General features: G+C 48.4%; 1 protein-coding gene across 16 annotated transcripts in view; it reads right to left on the minus strand.

Annotated features, from left to right (window-relative positions):
* Positions 1 to 18,814, minus strand: part of MSI2 (musashi RNA binding protein 2) — a 221,624-nt gene extending 202,810 nt beyond the window's left edge. For all 16 annotated transcript variants that reach the window (XR_003536759.1, XR_003536758.1, XR_003536757.1 and 13 more), the window contains exons 1-5: positions 18,710 to 18,814; positions 18,508 to 18,548; positions 18,304 to 18,385; positions 17,827 to 17,911; positions 13,683 to 13,724 (exon numbers count right to left, since the gene is read on the minus strand). Coding sequence is in view for 11 of the 16 variants with exons in the window: in XM_027698817.1 (XP_027554618.1) it covers positions 13,683 to 13,724; positions 17,827 to 17,911; positions 18,304 to 18,385; positions 18,508 to 18,548; positions 18,710 to 18,771 (312 nt within the window). In the remaining 5 variants the exon portion in view is untranslated. The remainder of the gene's footprint in view (positions 1 to 13,682; positions 13,725 to 17,826; positions 17,912 to 18,303; positions 18,386 to 18,507; positions 18,549 to 18,709) is intronic.
* Positions 18,815 to 18,916: the final 102 nt, after the last annotated feature.

The raw sequence follows: 18,916 nt of genomic DNA on the forward strand, positions 1-18,916 counted from the left end.
CTGGATCCCCGAATCCCAGACCGGTGCCTTTGTCACCGCGCTCAACAAAGAACAGGAGGGATCCAGCCAGGCTGGCCACTTATCCAGCATCCCCCTCCCTGGCTGCAAATTGCTGCTCTAGGAGCTATCCAGTCTTTAACGACTGCTGGACTAGTCTGCATTTGATTTCAGGGCAAAGGCCATGCCAGCAGGGAGACCCCGCAAGGAACTCCTCCCTCCAGCTCTCAGGTCATTTTTAAGGCTGTCTGAAAGAAGAAAACAGAATGTTTTAGTGCTCACACAGGCTAAATATTGAGAGCTCTGAAATGAAATACAACCTCTTTTCAAAGCCACCGACAGGCAAAAAGTATATTCTTGAAAATAAAACACTGGGGCAGGGGTGAACCATTCAGGACCAAAGGTTTCTTTTAAACTGACGCAAACAGAACTGCCTATTTTTCATGTAATTATTAATTTTTCTAAAATCATAATCACTGCTGCAAGTCCAGCTACCTCCGTACGTAAAACCCTTTCCACATACATATTTTCCTGGGGGAAAAAAGGCTTATCCCCACAAAGGAGTATGAAATAAATTGCTTTACTGAAGGTTAATAATATCCTGTCGCCGTGGTAAAAGACTCAATTACAAAACCTTCAGAAGAGCTCCCAAGGAACTCATCTGCCTGCAGTGACAGAGGCTTAAATAGCCAAAATACACAGAAAGGCTAAGCACTTCCCAAAAGAGAGGAAAAGGGGAAAAAAGATGGGGGGGTTAAGTAAAAAACCTGGAAATTGGACACTCAAGGTTATTAAAAAAAAAAAAAAGCCAAACACACAGAACCACAGTTCCTCTCTGCACACACAATTCTCTATAATCTCAGCAAGAATTATGGCCTAGGGAGACCAGCACTAATTTTAGTATCAGATTTATTATGCAGCAGGGAGCAGAAATCAGTCAGGCCCGTCTCTCAGTCCTAATGGGCAGAACTGGCTCATGCTCCGGGAAGGCTCTGCTGAAGAATAGCTCAGGCCTGGTGAAAAACAAAGCCCCTGGGGCTCCCCGAAGCACAAACACGCTGCGTTCTTAGAAGCCACAATAAAACACGACGATACTCGTCATTTCTGCCAGAGGAGCCCAAAGCACACGGGCTGGAGCTTCCAGCCCACAGCGGCCAGGGAGGACACCAGGGCTGCAGCCTGGACCCAGAATCCAGGGAAGTAATTGTTCATCCTCTCCAGCCGTGCCACGGGAAGGGCAGAGATGTGCCAGGGGCTGAGGGCTCAGAGCTGCAGCACAGCATTTCCCAGCCCCGGGAGCAGGTACCGGCACGGAGCGCTCGCTCCCAGGCTCCGGGACTCCCACGGCTCCAGCTGTCCCCACCACACCTGGGGCACAGAGCCCTGGGCCCCAGCACTGCTGCACACTCCCACACACAGCTGCCTTCCCCCAGAAAGCAGGCAGACCCTGGCAGGGAGCAGCTCTCTACTCCCTGCTTCCCTTTCTTGCCCCACACTGCAGGAGCCGACTGCAGGTTTGGAAGCACCAGGCAGGTGTCAGACGGGCACCGTGTTCAGTCTGTTCTTCTGGGCACTCACCTCTCCATCTTAAATATTTCATAGCCCTCCCCTGTGTCTGTCTGTGCCCCGCTCAGACTCGTACCACTGCCAGCACCATTCTTAAGATGCCTCAAATGCCCAGCAAAGCCAGGCCTAATTTCAACAACTGCTTCTCATAAGCCAGTTCTGGGTACAATTCTGCAGAGGGTTTCCTGACTGACTCACACCTGTCTCACCCAGGTAATCTCCACACACTGGTCCATCATCTCAGGGACTGCAGTCCTTCCCCAAGCACTGACCACAGCACAACCAGACCTGAGCTCCCCAAACCCTCCTTTCTCCTGCCTCCTCCAACACCTGGGAACACACAGCACAGCAGGTGCAGCCCCAGCACACACCAGTTTGGGATAACCCTCTCCCAAGGCACCAGCAATCCCCACTGCTGAGCACTGCTGAACACGTGAGCAGCACTCCTGTTTTCCACATCCATAAAACAAGGGTGATGACAATCACTTACCTCATCTCCCTGTGATAAGAACAAGGGTCACATTTAAACTAGTTTAAGTCTTTTCAGCACACAAGTCTTTTGTGAAAGTAGGATGCTGATGTCTCCAGAATGTACATCCCACAGACCTTCAACTACATCTTGAATAAAACTTTTCCAAGAACCAGTTTTTCACTGGCAGCTCACTCAGCTGAAGACCAGAAACTTTCAAAACATCACTATCTCATTCTGCTTTCACACAGGACCAGCAGGCAAGGCAGGCATGTGTCTCCAAAAACTGCATTCCCTCTTCTTTGTGTACCAAGGCACTTTGCTAGCAGATTTCTGGGTTTGTTTTTAAAATGCCCTTGAGCGTATTAGGCAGTTTAGGGGCTATGCTTTGAGCTGCTTTAACAAGTTAGTGGAAACCTCCTGCTAACTCCAATAAAAGCAAAGATAATAATCACTAAGAAATTAAGAAAATTCCAACAAAAACATACATGATCAGGTCTGGTTTTTACCTGGTCCTAATTCAGGGCAAGAGTAAACAAAAAACAAATTTCAAAGTTATTCCCCTGCTTCTGTTTTCCTCCTTTAAAACAGCTGTCTTTTGCCTCAAAATTTCAGGAAAAAGGGGAAAAAAAAAGCACAACCAGTCTCACATCCAGCAAATGCCTCCTCCACCCAAAAAACATCCCCAAAATAGTTACCTTTTTATTGCCCAAACACAGCCCTGGACGAACCACACACTGTTTGTGAAGAGACCACAGGACTTCTGGCTCTTATCTCACCTCCTCCACTGACTCTCCCCACCCAGAGCAGGTGATGGCAATGAAAAATCAGGGGCCTGAGAAATTGGCCTCCCAACGCTGGCCTGGATCACATGAACTCAAACCACCTGTGCCCATCTTGGCATCACCAACCCCGGTGCAAAATGCCAGAGCTCTGCACACCCTGCAGAGCACACACCACCAAATCACCTCTTCCTGCCTCTGCCTCCTCACAGTCCAGAGCACATTTTCACCTTCATAACCAGCACCAACAATCAGGACAGCAGTTCAGGACTTGCTCTCTGGTCTCTGTTCCACCTCAGGAAGTGCTTGGCAGCTCCCACTTGTCTGCCTTGATCCAACCATCTCCAGCTCTCAGGAATGCAAGACAAACAGGTGCTGCTGCCCTTCCCTCAGCTGGAGCAAATTGAGAACATTTCAAGGAAACACAAAGGGACTCTCCAACAACGAAGGGCTGCACCTGCCCAAGACCTCTAAGAACATCAACAAACAGCAAAATTTCTTCTGACCACATCCATGTAAGTAGCTCACCCAGCCCCTTCATTCCTTCAGCTGCAACCCGGATGAAATAACGTGTTCTGCAACACTTGTCCTCTCTCACCTTCTTCTCTCCCCTTCACTTTCAAATGAATTGACACTTTATGTTACTTTCCACACACTGCAAGAGATCAGGATTACAGAGCACCAGCTGAATAATGTTCTGCTCACACTCTCATCAGCTTCATGTGTTCAGATGACAGTGATGGGAACCATAAAGGCACGAAGACAGATAATCACTGCTTATGTCTGCAATTATAGTTCCAATAAAGCTTCTTCATGGCTCTTTAGCATTAAGGCCTTTGGACTGGTAACTGAATTGCTTTATCTTTTTTCCTGTTATGTATTTTGCTCTTTTCCTACTGCATACACATGCTTAATCGAGACAGAAGACAAATGCCCCTACTAAAATATCCACTGGAGATACCTGTGAACAGAGATCCAGAACCCTAAACTGACTTCTCATGATTACATGAATTATAACTACGGAGGACTTTCAACTATCATTGTATTTGATCTGGAAGATTAATGACAAAGTAGATGTGACCAGATGAAAAAAGAGAGGTGAAAAAAGTAAAAACCACTCAAGATGACGACAACTCCCTCCTCACAGGGAGCACACACGCAGAACCTGAAGCTTCAATCCCAGTTCACGGGATTCGGTGAGGCTGGAGTTTAAAGCACAAAAGGTGCTGCAGGAGGAGACTCTCTCTAGGTGCTTTTCACCACCAACCAGCCACCCACCCCCAGGATCCCAGGCTGGCTGGGGCAGGAAATGCCTGCTTGGCAGGCAGAGGGGAAACAGAGGCTCATAGTTCCAGGGCAGCCCATCTCCGGTGCCATGCTCCACAGTGGAAGCACATCAGGACACACTCAGAGGAACCACTGCAGCCATCCCTCCCAGCTCCAGAGGGGAGGAACGAGGGCCACACAGCACAGCCAGCTCCAGGACCGGGAGGAACCAGGGCCACACAGCACAGCCAGCTCCAGGACCAGGAGGAATGAGGGCCACACAGCACAGCCAGCTCCAGAGGGGAGGAACCAGGGCCACACGGCACACCCAGCTCCAGGACCAGCTTCCAGGGCTGGAGCACGGGGGCGGAGGAGCGTCCGGCATGGCCGAGCGCCCGGCGCTGCGGGGAGCAGGAGCCAACGCTCCTCTGGAGGCAGAGGCCTCCAGGACACCTGCAGCTTTCAGCATGCTTCCTCCTCTCCTCTGGGCTTCCTCCTCTCCTCTGGGCTTCCTCCTCTCCTCTGGGCTTCCTCCTCTCCTCTGGGCTTCCTCCTCTCCTCTGGGCTTCCTCCTCTCCTCTGGGCTTCCTCCTCTCCTCCCGTTACTGAGGGCACCAGGACCAGCCCTGTGTCACAGCGCACCGCTGAGCCCATTCCCATCCCCTGCCAGGCTCCCCCCTGCCTCCCAGCACTCCAGTGCTGCGCCCCAGCCCCGTGCTGGTTTGTGACCCCCATGAGACCGGCCCCAGCCATAATTCACACCACAAACTACCTTTCACATGCTGCGGCCTCACACCCTTATCTTGCTTCCCCCTCTGCAGAGCCTGGCCACGGGAACCTCAGCAGTTACATCCTCCGGAGCGCTGGCACTCCAGCCAGGGCCTCCCTTATTTTCCCTTACAGTCAAAAGTCGTTAAAAACAAAAAAAACCTCAGTTTAACCCCCCCCAAAGACAAGTCCCATGAAGAGCTGGCAGTCTGTGACACTTGCTCTGCTTCCCACACTTCCTTCCCAACATCCCCTTCAGGCAGAGGCGGCCGTTTGCTGTGGTATCAAACCTGGGTGTCAGGAAGCTGCTCTGTTCTCTGCCACACTGAGATGCTTTGGATAATCCCCTGTTGCCCTTTTTTCCCCTGACCCTTGCGTCTCCAGGCTCAAAGGCAGCATCAGTATCAGGCTCATCGGGGCCTTATTTGGGTTCCTACACGTTATGCCAAGACCAGACTTGACTGACAGTGACTCTGTGCTTTCTCAGTGGTCAAACCCAGCCAACAGTGGGTCAAAACCAGCCCAGGACTTTTTCACAGTGGGTTTTACAAGGTTTTTTTCACCAGGTAATATTTGAAGAGGGCAGAGTTCAAATGTTTGGTGAGTACTCTGCAGGCCACCCATCCAGAGCTGGAATCACAGAAAGCAACTGGGAGCAAGGCGAGCTGTCTAGGGCAAATACATCAATCAAAAAAACCCCAAACACCTTATACTGGAGAATTTCTGAGGCGAGGGAGCTCCAGCCACAAGAAGCTGACAGTTTCCACTGTAGTTGTCTCAGCAGGGCTTGTTCAGGACTCACAGGAAAGATCTCCCAGGGATCCCGAGGACATGGCAGAGATCAAGATTTGACACCACCCAACACAATGGTTGGTAGCAGCCCCAGACCAAAAGGTGGGGCAACACCACCCATCCTCAGAAAATTTCTATCGTATTTCCCATCTCAGTAGTAACCTCAGATTTCTTTTTGGTGTTTTCTGTTCCCTTTCACAAGTCACCGAGCACACAGTGCTGCTATAGGCTCTGCAGGTCTGCCAAATACAACAGCAGAAGTAGGCGAATTTCACCAGCAAATGAACATCTTTACACTCATTTGCAACACTTTGCAAACCCTTGGCAAAAGGATAAATGCTCATTGTACGTGTCGGGCCCTGCACACAGCCCGGGCTCGGAGCAGGGAACGGCACCGACGCGTCTCTGAACATTAATGATTGATAACGCGGCCAAAAGGAAAACTGAACAGGAGTTTCACTCGCTCAGCAAGCACTGCAGAAGAATCCCTGGCAATATCCCCTTCAGCAACACCTTTTTGCAGCAGTGCAAACACCAAACCTTCTGCCAGTGCTGAGCTGACAAGCTTCTGCCACAAACCAAGCCTCCAACTTGAGCGGTACCTCCCCCATCCAGTGGGATTTACGGATACTTGGGAGGAATGCTCAGCTCCTTGCAACCTCTTTACACACCACACCACAGTACCCTCAGCATTTGTTACAAAAACCTCCATGGAGTTTCTATCCAGCAGTCATTCTCTTTCCACCAGCATTCAAGACTCCCAAAGTCTTGCCAGCGCTTCGCAGTCCCTATTTTAAATAAATCAAAATTTCAAAGCAGTTCTTCACCCTGTGCTCCTCACCTTCCCTTTGATGCACAGCTGACCCACAGAACAATGTAAAGATGAACTCAGAGTCAGGAATACTAAAAGACTGATTAAAACAACACAGTGCAGGTTTGGGGACACCACAAAAGAATTCTGTACCTGCTGGGCCACACCAGCACTCCCAGTGACCCAGTCCCAAACCACGAGGGCTGGAGCTGCACCAGGACCCACGTCCTCAGCCAAGGAGCCCTGCTCAGCCACATCTCATACCTGTACAGCACACACAGAGGAAAATAAAACCAAGAGGACTTAACAACTTCAAACCCTGGGAACTACTTAATTCACCAGATATTAGTTTCTTTCCCCCACCCCACCACTTTTCCCTCCCACCTGCCAGGCCACCTCATTACTGTCACTCTGCATCAGTTCTTGCTACCGTAGTTTTCTTGGACCTTTGCCCCTTCAGTCAGCTTGAAACCTCTTCCCCATTGTACATCAGAGTCAATGGGAAATTAATGCAAGTCTTTGCTGGGGGAGGGCAGGGCCGAGGCAGCGCCGCTTTCTGCTGCTGTCAATACTTCTTTTCCTTCACCCTTCCTGCCATGGACACTTCACCAACATATTAAGAAGCCTTGTCTGCATTTATCCGTGCTCGCTGAGGTCTCTGGAACTATTCCTCATGTGCAGAATTGCTTAAGCCTTAGCAGGATAGGGTCCTTCTTTATAATAGAAAGTTCCCGAAGTACAATCTTAATTTAAGCCTCCTCAGTCACAACAATACATCCAGCTGCAGATGTTCCCGCACAGGGAATGACTGAGCAGGGCAAAAGAACTTCCCAACATTCTTCGGATTTTCTCTGCACTCAAAAATTAAAATAGTTCCAACAGGAGAGCAGTAAAATGCCAAAGTTTAGAAGTAACTTATTAATACCGCATGCTGATCTGACTACAGAGATTCACATTAACTTTCAAATTACTCAGCAAACCACAATTTCTACAGCAATAATATCACAGAAACCCAAGCCACACTGAGCACTGCTCACGTAGTTTTTCAGAATTATTCCAGTGACTAAGGCAAATAGAATGTGTGATTTCAGGGCTAGGGACTAAATTAAGCTTAAACAATGATTTATTTATTTTTTTAAAGTCTGATGCTACACTGACCTTGCAATCACTTTTTTGAGGAAACAGCAGATTAGTATCTTCTTGTGAGTGAGATCCTCTGGTGAGGGCAGGGAAATGAGAGATACAACAGCCTGTCTTCGAAAGAGAAGCGATGGGACTGACCATATACAAAGTGCTCTCAAACACACAAAGTAATCTTTTAATCTTTTTCTGCTGCAAGCTTCACAGTTCAACAAAGCATTTAATAATGTGTTTTTAGTCCATCCTGATTCAGCAAAGCACTTACCCACATGCTTATGCCAACTTAAGTATATGCTTAAGTGCTTTCACACAATAGGGGCAGAGAAGATCCAGGCCCTGCAGATGAACCATTTTCTGAAACAAGCCATTTTTCCCTAAAATGACTGACTCTATTTACAGGTTCTCCCTCCTTTATAGCATGACCCAAAGCATATCTAAAGAGAACACCACAATACAACTGAAAAACCAAGTAACTATTAGGGACAGCACAGAGAGCTGTGTATGGCTAATGAACGAGGAGCTGCTCTTTTTCCTTCTCAGCACAACACACACCTTGATGCACACACAACACCTCACCCTGTTTTCAATAGCTCTCCTCTAAAAATAAGTTACAAGTTCTCTTAATGCTTTAGATTTCACAACATTTATGAGACTATCACCAGAGTCAACAGGCTAAAAAAAGAATCCATTAGCATTAACTGGCCTGTCACTGGCAGTGACAAATAAATGAATTTGATGGTTTTAGATCAGTCATTAGTAGACCTACCCCCGGGCTGATAAAGGCTCAGCACTTTGCAGAGGAGATGTACTCAATCTGGAAGCAGAGGGGAACACAAGGGTGTTACCATGCTGCTCCTCTTCCATTTCCCTGACCTCCCTCACTTTGGAACCTTTCCTGGCATATGCAGAAAAGTCACCTGGTAGATGCCATTAAAAATAATCCAACAATACAGAAAAACACAGGGAATGCAGAATCACCTATTAAAAAAAAAAAAACATGTTAGCTAGTGTTCAATTTTAATTTTTAGTTAGCAGTATGTCAAAGGGACATTAGGACTATTCTAAACATGAGAAATGTCCTTAGGCAATGAGAATGGAAATACAGACATTCTAACAAGTACAAGACACTCTGTGGGGATTCAGGACAACGTGAGCAATCTACCTGAGTGACTGGGGAGAAGAAATAAATGTTTACATCTCCAAAAAACGGCAGAATTACAAAAATCCAGCTCAGCTCTCGTTTCTGACAGAACTCACTGCACTCCACAGAAGGCCTTGCACAGCCCCCTTGTCATCTGGCTGCAGCATCCAAGGACAGAGACCACACTGCCTCGTCCAGATCACATCAGGAACCCAAGCCCAAGAATAAGGGGCTTCAAAACCCTGATCCTCCACTACCCGGGAAGACCTGGGTTGATCAGCCAAGATTCAGACTCAGCAACTTGTCCATTTGACCATCTAATGCCAGAGGGAAGCAAATTCTAGGAGCAGCTTACACAGGACAAGGGATCCACGCCAGGGTTGGATGGACGAGATGCCCAAAGAGTGGCTGCAGACCATGAAAAGGAATCCCTCACACCATCTGTAAGGACTTCACACCACTCTGCACACAGACAACACCAGATCACACTACACATCTACGCCTGATGCCAGAGCAGGAAATTCTTCCTCTCTTACTCTACCCAGACCTGCAAATGCAGGGGAATCCAAAAAGAAAAACAAAACAAGCAAACAAACAAATCATAGGGAAAAGGTCTGACCTTGCTGCTCTTTACAGCCCAGTGGGGAAGGAAGAGTGACAGCAAAGGAAGAATCCTGAGTTCTGCTAGTGTGTCCAGTTCACATTCTTTTGAAAAAAAAACCCAACTTCAAAGTCTATCCAATACTTAAAATAAGATGGGAAGCAGTGGGACTAACCTGGAGGAGTTTACGGCAGAGGAGAGGAGGGAACAAACAAACAAACAAGCCCCTGATTTTCAAGGTCCCTCATTTGCTTTGGAATAAGATCTCTCCCTGTTACTGTGGCTCGGGCTCATCAGCCAAGGGACGCAGACACCCCACCCACAGTTCACTTAATTGGAATCAGACACACAAATCCACTGGTTAGCTCTAAAAAAAAAAAAAATCCCAGGTTGGCCTGGGTGTTATTCCAAAAGGGCATGCCCTCCATTTGCTCCTCTGGAATACCAGCTTCACACGGCTTCAACCAGCAGCAACTCCCATGAAAGGGGAGTTGTTGACGCTGTTTCTTCCCTAGAAGGACCAGATGTGCAGAACTGCACCACTTACAGCCCACGTGCCCAGGCAGACAGGAAACCAGCCAGGCCACAGACAAGGTCCACACAGTGTGCACATCATCCCCTGCCTGCCTGGCTGGGGCACTGAGGGGCCAGGACTGTGCTCAGCCCTGCCCCGACCTCTGGGAGAACACAACACGTCCAGCAAAGACCTCGGGGTTCAGCATCACCAGCCCATCACCAGACAAAGGGCTTCCCTCACCAAATAAAGTTCTTTTGATGTTTTGTGACCAGACTGTCACCAGCATTCTGTGCCCAACCCACAGGCTAGATCCCAAATTAAAACATGCAATGACCACCTCTGCTCTGGGCCATCAGCAGACAGGACAGCAGACATCCAGCACCCAGGGCCAGCCCATCCCAGCGAGCCACGGCAGCAGCTCCAGCAGCAGCAGCCACCCTGCCCTTTCTATTCCTCTTATTCCTGAAGAGGAAGGACACATCCCACAGCCAGCAGGGCACATACTCAGTGCCCATGGGCGCCATCAATGTTACAAGTAGCTCCAGCTCGTTAAATTGGGAGCAATTCCCAATTGGGAGCAATTGCCCCTGCAATAAGTGCTGGAAGAACAAGCAGCTCCATCCCATCCTGGAGCTCAAAACACAACAACTCGGTGGGCAGCATCACTAACTGCAAACCTGGACTGAAGTTTTTACCTGCTCCTGTTTCACACAGGGCTCTGCACGACAAAGCATCTGAATTTCTGCACCAGTAAGTCACACAAAGATGTTTTCACGGCCAAGGAGCTTCTCTGTGGACCGAGGCTGCTGTCCTTTTGCTCTTCAGGTTTGTTTTGGTTTTTAAATAAATCCCTAAGGCAGAGGGGTGAGGGAGGAAATTGCTTACATGTGAAAATATCTAATGAACATGCTAAGTCAGACAAAGATTCTCCAACCTAATAGAGCAGGTAATATCAGAACTGGCAGGCTATGTATAGTAAAAAGACAAATTATTATAGTCTTCAGTATTCAAAAGGGGGTACAAAACTACTGCCACCCCATCACTGCTGCTTTTCAAGGATTTTTGAAGTCAGCAGAGTTATAAATGATCTACTGTTACAGAGTGCCTTCCAGCACTTGGAAACAAGACAGATTTTTATCAAGGAACAGCAGCCACAGGAGTACACTCTTTTCATCTCGCTGCTAGCCATACACCAGAGCCCCAATGAGTTAAACCCTGCAGCAAATTTCCTAAAACAATGGCTTCAAGTCGTCCTGGACTTCCCAAGGAGAGCAGGATTACACATCATGGCATAATCCACTGGAGGCAATCAGCAGGATTTTCCTGAGAGGGTCATTCTAAGAAAATCAGGGAAGAATGCTCGGCTGTTACAACCTGCCACTGCTTGCTCAGGAACCAATTTGCATCACCAGAGAGGTGTCAAACCAGGGAGATGCAGCTTAAAAAGCCCAAAAGAAAGTGTTTTACTGGGCTGTGGTTTGAAAGGGGCGAGGAGCAATTCCCGTGGATCAGGAGGGGGAAGGAACACGCACAAGTGGGTGAGTGTGACCCCGCAGACCATCACAGGAACAGGACCTGGCAAGGGCAGAGCCAGCACAGATGAGCCCACTGAAGAGTTAATCGTGCTGAGGAGGGTCAAAAGGGCTCCTGAAGGAAGGAGATGGATGGAGGGAGGGAGGGAGGGAAGCAGAATGGGGAATGCACCCCCAGCCTTGCTCCCACCTCAGCACCCGTCACTGCCAGGAAAAGTCACAAAAAAACAAATCCCCATTTTGCTAAAAGGAAGATTACTTGGTGTGGGGGAAAAAAAAACCCAAACAAATTCTCCCCTTGTACCTCGAGAGAGACAGAGACATTTCATTAAATGCCATTAATCTCCACAGACCCAAGCATTAGCTAGTTAATTAGACTAAAGTACAGTCACATTTTAACGCTGAGCATTTGCTATTCAACTGGGATAAATGAACAGCTAAAGTCCAAAACCTTAATTCAGTATCTAATTAAAAAACAAAAAACAAAATATCCAGATTATGAAATGCTGGCCAGAATGACACGTCATAATAGATGTAAAATCTGTTCTTTATTGCATCTGCTTTTCTCCAGTTTCCAAACAGGGCTGTTTTCAATCTTCAGATTTTTTTCAAATGCCCCATAGACATCCCGACACTTAGAAAGGACAAGTGTGTAAAAAGCAGCAACAGACACTGCTGACCTCTCCAGAGAGAGCAAGATCCTGCCAGGAGTGGCATCCAGCCTATGCTCCAGCATTTGCCCCACACTCGAAAGATGTCTGTTACCAAAAACCAAGGGGAAAAAAAAAACCTATGCAGAGGAAAACAAAATCCCCTTTGTAAAAACAACCTGATTTTGCATTCTTTAACCCGAAAATTTAACTCCCTAATATCTTCCACCTAAGACATGCCCTGGTTTTTTTAATTGTTAGAGAAGAATCGCATGGGACAGCTTAACAGCTCTGTTGTAAGCTTTATAAACTTCTCCAAATAACGCTGTAGAAACAGATAACTGGTAATTGAAGACAGTTTAAAATGTAAATAAGCCTTTAAAAGGTATTGGGAAGAGGGAAAGGAACATCAGTCACTGCACAACACCAAAATTCTGGTAACTTTACATTGCATCTTACAGACAGAATCAATCCAACAACATAATCCAGAAGCCACAAGCCCCACACACTATAAACTCTTGGCTCAGCGCAGAAACAAGCCAGGCACACCATTATTTACCAGTTAGTTATTAGATATGTCCTAGGAAGAAAAGAACCTCTAAACATCTCCCTACATTAGTCTGGTTTAAAATTCTGCAAGTAGGCTGTTGGAGTTTGCTCTCTTTTTTTTTTTTTCTTTTCAAGAACTCATTCCCACCAGCTTTAGACCACTTTTCCTTGCTGACTTGCATCCACAAATCTGCAGCCTTGCCTTTCCATTTTTTTAATCAGAAGACTGAAGTAACCCAAGATGACTAGAGCAAATACAAGTGCCATACACCAGCTGAATTAAGTTTTTCCAACAGACTCTCAAAAACAAAGACAATGACAAAAGTTTTCTTTCAGCCCCGGGTTTTCAAAATTCACGCACTGCACGTTTGGCTTTGGAACTGCTTTGTTTTCATCAGGCACAGCCTAAAGGGCAGCAACCACTTCTACTGCACGGGCAGCACCTCCAGGAGCGATGGCACGCAGTGGGTTTGGAGGCAGCACACAGGCACAAGTGTCTCTGCCTGTCCCTGTCCCTTTGTGGAGACTGGTCACACCATGGCCAGGTCACTGCTCCAGCCTGACCAGCTGGACACTCAGACCTCATTGTCCCTCTGCTCTTGCAAAAGAATACCCTGTGGCCCCAAGAGCTCAGGGCCTCGTCAGAAACTTGCTGTCCAAGGCTCACTGGTCTCCACACACATCTCAAGTCATACAAAAGAAAATTCTCAAACAATGAAGGCAGAGACATATTCCCATCCACTACAACCATTACAACCACAGAACTGAAAGCTCAGCTCAAAACAAGCCTCAAGTCTGCACTTAATCCAAACACCCTCCATGAACACCCCGCAGAACACTCGGTGTGGAGCGGCCGCACGGACGCGGGGCTGCAAATCCCGACGGATCCGGGACCCTCCGACCACCCAGCTCTGCATGGACACGGTCAGACACGGCAGCACAGAGCTCTCCCCTGTGCCACAGCCACTCACTGATCCCCTCAGAGGCCGAGCACTCCAGCTTTAAAAGCTTTCATTGCCAATTCCCCGGCTGAAACCCGAACTGCCTGGCAACAATGACTCTCTGTGTGCCTAAAATCCTATTATCGATCCTCCTACTTACCTTGGGCTGTGCTCGTCGGGGAAACGCAACTTTGGGGTCAATCTGAGGAAAAAGAAAGGGGAAATCAACAAGATAGCTTTGGTTGTCATTGCAGAGTATTTTGGTTTTTTTAAATCACTGAATTATTAATCCCTCATTTCTCAGGCTTGTAGTTCAGCACACTGGGTCATCCAGAACCACTCTGGAACTGACAGGTCACAGACTGGGTTTTTCTGGGGAGGGAGATGGGAAGAGAGGAAGAAAACATCTCTTCTGCACACCTCTATCATCTTCTGGGAAATGATCCCCACTGGTGCTCGGGGAGCTCTGGATTAGTCTCTGGGTGCTGCCTCTACCACCAAAACTGCGTGTCAGGGATTATCTGCATGCTCTGGAGGTTGCACAGGAAGAGGGCCAGCATTCCTGACCAACATCTTAACTTGCTGGGTTTGACACCTGCACCTTCCCACGGTTGGGTTTGGGGTTACAGGGTTTTTTTTCTGCTTTGTTTTGTCAACTGATGAGCAACACCACACTAAAAAGGAAAGTCAAAACCGAAGTCAAACTATTCACATTTCAATTATTAAAACTAAAGTATCAGAAGGACTAGATTCTCCTTCATAACTACATGCCAAATTGATCTGGTTTGCTCACTCTCCAAGAATATAAGTGAGCAATGGAGAACCAAAAAGGGGCATTTATGGGATAGGGTGGGAAGAGAGCAGAGGAAGACACAAACACGTGTAGGTTTTGTGTATGTTAAACATTCAGGCACTTACACCAGAAGAAAACACCTTCCTAGAAAAGGTTTTCCATGAAGGAGTTATGTCACCACAGACACAAAAAGGAAGGGAGGAAAAAAAAAAATCCTTGCTCTACCCCACAGTCCCTTAAGACGCAGGGTTGACCCCCACTGTGCTGCATCCATCACAAGGTGCAACCACTCAGCAATTCCCAAACGCTCCTTCTGCACTTTTACACACAACTTCCACACGGGCCACCTTGAAAAAGGGACTCCTCTCTCCCACGACAAAATGACTTAAAAACCAAAAGGACACCGCCACAGATGCGTGGCTGGATGTGAACAAACACGTTAACAACTGCCCAGTTCAAACTGCACTAAAATGCCTCCGTGCTGCTGGTTTCACCTCTGGCTCTCAGCAGCACCTGCGTGCAGACATGTTCTACAGAACCTGGAAAGGATGTTTGGAAGTACTAAATCCCACCTGAACTGGGCAACCTGGGACTGCTTTCAGTGTTGTCTGTGTAACTAACTGATGACACTAATGTGTTAAGCATATTCAGAAACAGAGGCTTTCTTTCAGAGTTTGAGTTTGCCTTTTGTTGGGTTTTCTCCCCTCGAGCTAACCTTGACAAGGAAAAGGGAGACATTTCCCTTTGGTACTGTTATTCTGTGGTGATAAATATTCCTGGCACTGCTAAATAACCATGGGCCTCTCCTAAAAAGCAGTTTTACTCAATTAATTTGTCCAAATGGGAAATATCGCAAACATTTCATGTGCAACTGATAAACTGATTTGTCTCCATCAGATACAAATGTAGCATCTGTTTTAAGGCACACCTGAGAAATGAGTGATTACATGCCACTTTATTGTTCAAAAAGCATAAAAAGTAAAATTATTTATCTAGAAAGCTAACCTTTTCATAGAGATTAACATTATCTACAAATATATTCAGCACTGACTAGGCATTTGTCTACTGGGGAAATACAACAGGTACGGATTTTCCACAGCGGTACCCAAAGGTGAAGGCAAATATGCACATTCCTGTTTGTTTCAAGAGTACAGGTTTTCTCACCAAAGTATAACAGACCCACCAGAAGGACATCACTGCAAAGTCCCTCTGGTTGAAAGCAGGGAGAGCCATTAAACTCCAAAGCAACACATTCATTTTGAAGGTCAGTTCAAAGAGCATGAAGTCCTTTGCACCACAGCGACAGATTTTTTAAAGAACTGAATTTTCCTTCCCCAAACCTTTCAAATAAACACCATCAGCCTTTGAAGACAAACACTAGCAGTGAATGTGGCAAATCCATACCTTTTGCATAACCCTGTCAACTATTTAAACAACAACCAAAAAGAAAAAATTAAAAAAAAAAGAAACAAAAAACAAAGTTCTACCAAAAAAAAAATTAGTTAGTTAGGTACAATTCTACTTACTGTATCTACAAGTCCTCTAGGAAATGACTATAATACTATTTCTGATATGAATGGCCATTACCTAAACAAAGCTTTAAACGTAACTGTAAACAAGAGCGACGTTTCCATGCCAATACCCAACCGATCTGCCTCCTGTGCTGAACGTTGAAACAGAGTCAAATGCCTTGTTATACTGCACAACAGTTACTACAATACTCTACAAATACACGCCTGAAAGGACCTGCCTGGCTCTGTGTTTGTTTCCGATTCTAAGGGCAATTTCATATTTGGATTGATTCAATCATTATCACACAACCAAACTGAGGGAATTTGTCCTGGTGAAGCTCTTTACCCCTCCCCCAGAGAAGAGCAAATTAATACATTGCAGGGACTAGACTGTGATACAGGAAAAAAGCTGGGGGAGGACCTAATTATAGTCAGAAATATGACAGGGTGTCCTCTCATGATTTATTTTTTTTAAAAACCCTCGTTGAAGATACTGTTTGCCTTTGTTCTTCTTATCTAAATTTATCTTTAAAAACACATAGAGCATATAGCTGTACATGAAAACTCTGGTGAGTTTAATCTCAGGAGCACGGTTGAATCAGTTATCTTACCATATCTGATTAAACCTAAAATCAAATTATTAAGGCATGTGAAAGCATGGGCTTCGTGCTCAGACAAGCCCAGCAGAATCTGTAGGTCGAATTAAAACACTAGATTCCACCTGCTTCTATGAGAGCTTTGGGCTTTTTTGTTTCCATACAAATTGCATTTTTTAAAAATCATGCACTCATGTTTGCTCCCTGCTCCTCCTGTTCTTCATTTAACTACAATCTTGCACACACAGGCACCCACGAGATGTTGCAGCACCGAGACAGGATTCCTCCTAACACCACGCTCAGGTTAAAATAAAACCTTTAAGCCCCGGAACACAGACCACGAAACCCAGTTAACAGTAAGGAACACGCTCGATCCGTCCAGCAGAAGCTCTGCAGTTCCACCAGCACGAGCCTTCCCTTCCCAAAACACAACCCCCTCCAGAGCCAGCAGCACCAGAGCAGTGATGACCTCTACCAGTGTCCTTCCCCCCTCCCCTCCCAGGTCTGCCGAGCCTGAAACTACAACAAAGTAGGAGGCACAAAACTTCATCTTTTTGCACGGCCCTGATCACAGGGAGAAAAACAGGGCCCGGAGCTGCACTCGCCCCATACCTTTTGTTTGACCCGACACCGAAAATGCCCTGCTGGGGCAAGGGGCAAACTCAGGGGTGGGAGATTTTTTGTTTTTTTAAAAAAAAAAGCAAATATGATGTTCATTTAAAAAAAAAAAATAGATCAGCCGAATCTCACGAGCATTTTTTTTCCTTATGTTATGCACCGGAGATTGAGCACAGCAAAAAGCTCTGGAGAAACAACAACACATTAGGACTTGTGCTTCTCTACCACAGCCACTCTCCACCTCTCGCAGAGCTTCCCATAAATTAACGCGTGCGTTTCGTAAGGGCCCTGCCATCACAGGTGAGGGGGACCTCTCCAAAAAAATGACTTTGGGAAATGACACGAGCAGCAGCTTTCACGGTTTGACAGTAAGTCACTCCCACCTTGAAACGCGTGCACCAACATACAAATAATCAATCAAAAGAAGCACAAAGTTCCCCGCAGAAAGCATTCTGCAGCCCAGCACCGAAAAAAAAAAGTTGGATTTTTACTCCTCAGCTTTTTCAATGTCACCGCTCAATAAAATATAAGGCCGGGGGAGGAGCCAGCGGTCGGTATGGGGGAATTCGGGCTTGGGAAAAAAAAAAAAAAAAAAAAAAGAAAGTTGCCGCTTTTTTTGCAAGTTAAAGGCAGAGCCCGGAAAAAAAATAAAGAGGAAAACCCCCAGCCACGCAAGGTCCCGGTTCAATGACAGCCTGACAGCGGCCCGAGCGGGGCTCGGCGCGCCCGGGTCGCGTCCCCGCCGTGCCGGGAAGGGCGGCCGGGAGAGCCCCAACCACGACCTACCGTCTTGGAGTCCAGCTCGTGGTGCGGCTGAGCCAGGACTTTGTCTACACTCGCCGGATCCGCGAACGTAACGAACCCGAAGCCTCTGCGAGAGACAAAGAGCGAGGGGATGGGGGGTGGTGGTGGTGGGGGGGGGAGAGGTGATGAGAATCAGACACGAGGGGAGAAGTCACAAAAATAAACCGCCGCGTCGTGTCCCCCCCCCCCCCGCACCCCCCCTTCCCCGGAGCCTGCGGGTGCGGGGGGCGGCCGCGACCCCCCGGCCCCGCTCCGGCTCCACCGGCCGCTTTTGTTTCCTGCTCCGGACCGGAGGGATGCGGGCGGGGAGAGCCCTCCCGCAGCGCCCCGCGCGCGGGGTGGGATGCGGGGACCGGGATTTCGGGGTGGGATTTTGGGGGGGGGGTGTGCGGGTCCCACCCGCCCCGACGGCAACTCGCGAAGTTTTGTCAACCCGAGCGGGGTGGGCGGCGGTTTTACCTGGAGCGCTTGGTGGTGGGGTCCCGCATGACCATACACTCCCTAATTTCTCCGAATTTGCTAAAATAGTCTCTAAGGCTGTCTGCGGAGAGAGAGCAGAGAGGGAGAGGAGGGTCAGGGCTGGGGGGGGGGGGGGGGGGGGGGGGGGGCGGGGGCCGGGGGGGGGGGGACGCGGGGGGGGAAGGGGGGGGGGGGGGGGGTTACCTGGTGAGGTTTGCCAGCTGAGGCCGCCGATGAACATCTTGCTGGAGGGAGAGAGCAGAGCGGAGTTGAGCGCCGGTGCGGGATCGGCCATTTTGACGGGGCAGCTCCCGGCGGGGCGGAGGGGCGCGGAGCGGAGCGGGGCGGGCCCGCCTCGCCGCCCCCCGCCGCCCCGCTCCGCGCCCCCGCCGCCCCGCCGACTTACCCGGGGTCGTGCTGCGCCTCTCCGGGGCTCCCCGAGGTAGCCTGGCTCCCGTCCGCCTCCATGGCCGCGCCGAGCGAGAGCCCCTGAGAGAACCCCCCCCGCCCGCCCAACCCGCCCCCCCCGGCCCGGCTCCGGCTCGGTTCGCTCCGCTTGCTGTGCCCCTTTTTTTCCCTTCCCCCCTCCTCCTCCTCCTCCTCCTCCTCCTCC

The sequence above is a fragment of the Neopelma chrysocephalum genome, unplaced genomic scaffold (assembly GCF_003984885.1).
Source record: "Neopelma chrysocephalum unplaced genomic scaffold, ASM398488v2 Primary Assembly neopelma1_132, whole genome shotgun sequence".
Classification (NCBI taxonomy): domain Eukaryota; kingdom Metazoa; phylum Chordata; class Aves; order Passeriformes; family Pipridae; genus Neopelma; species Neopelma chrysocephalum.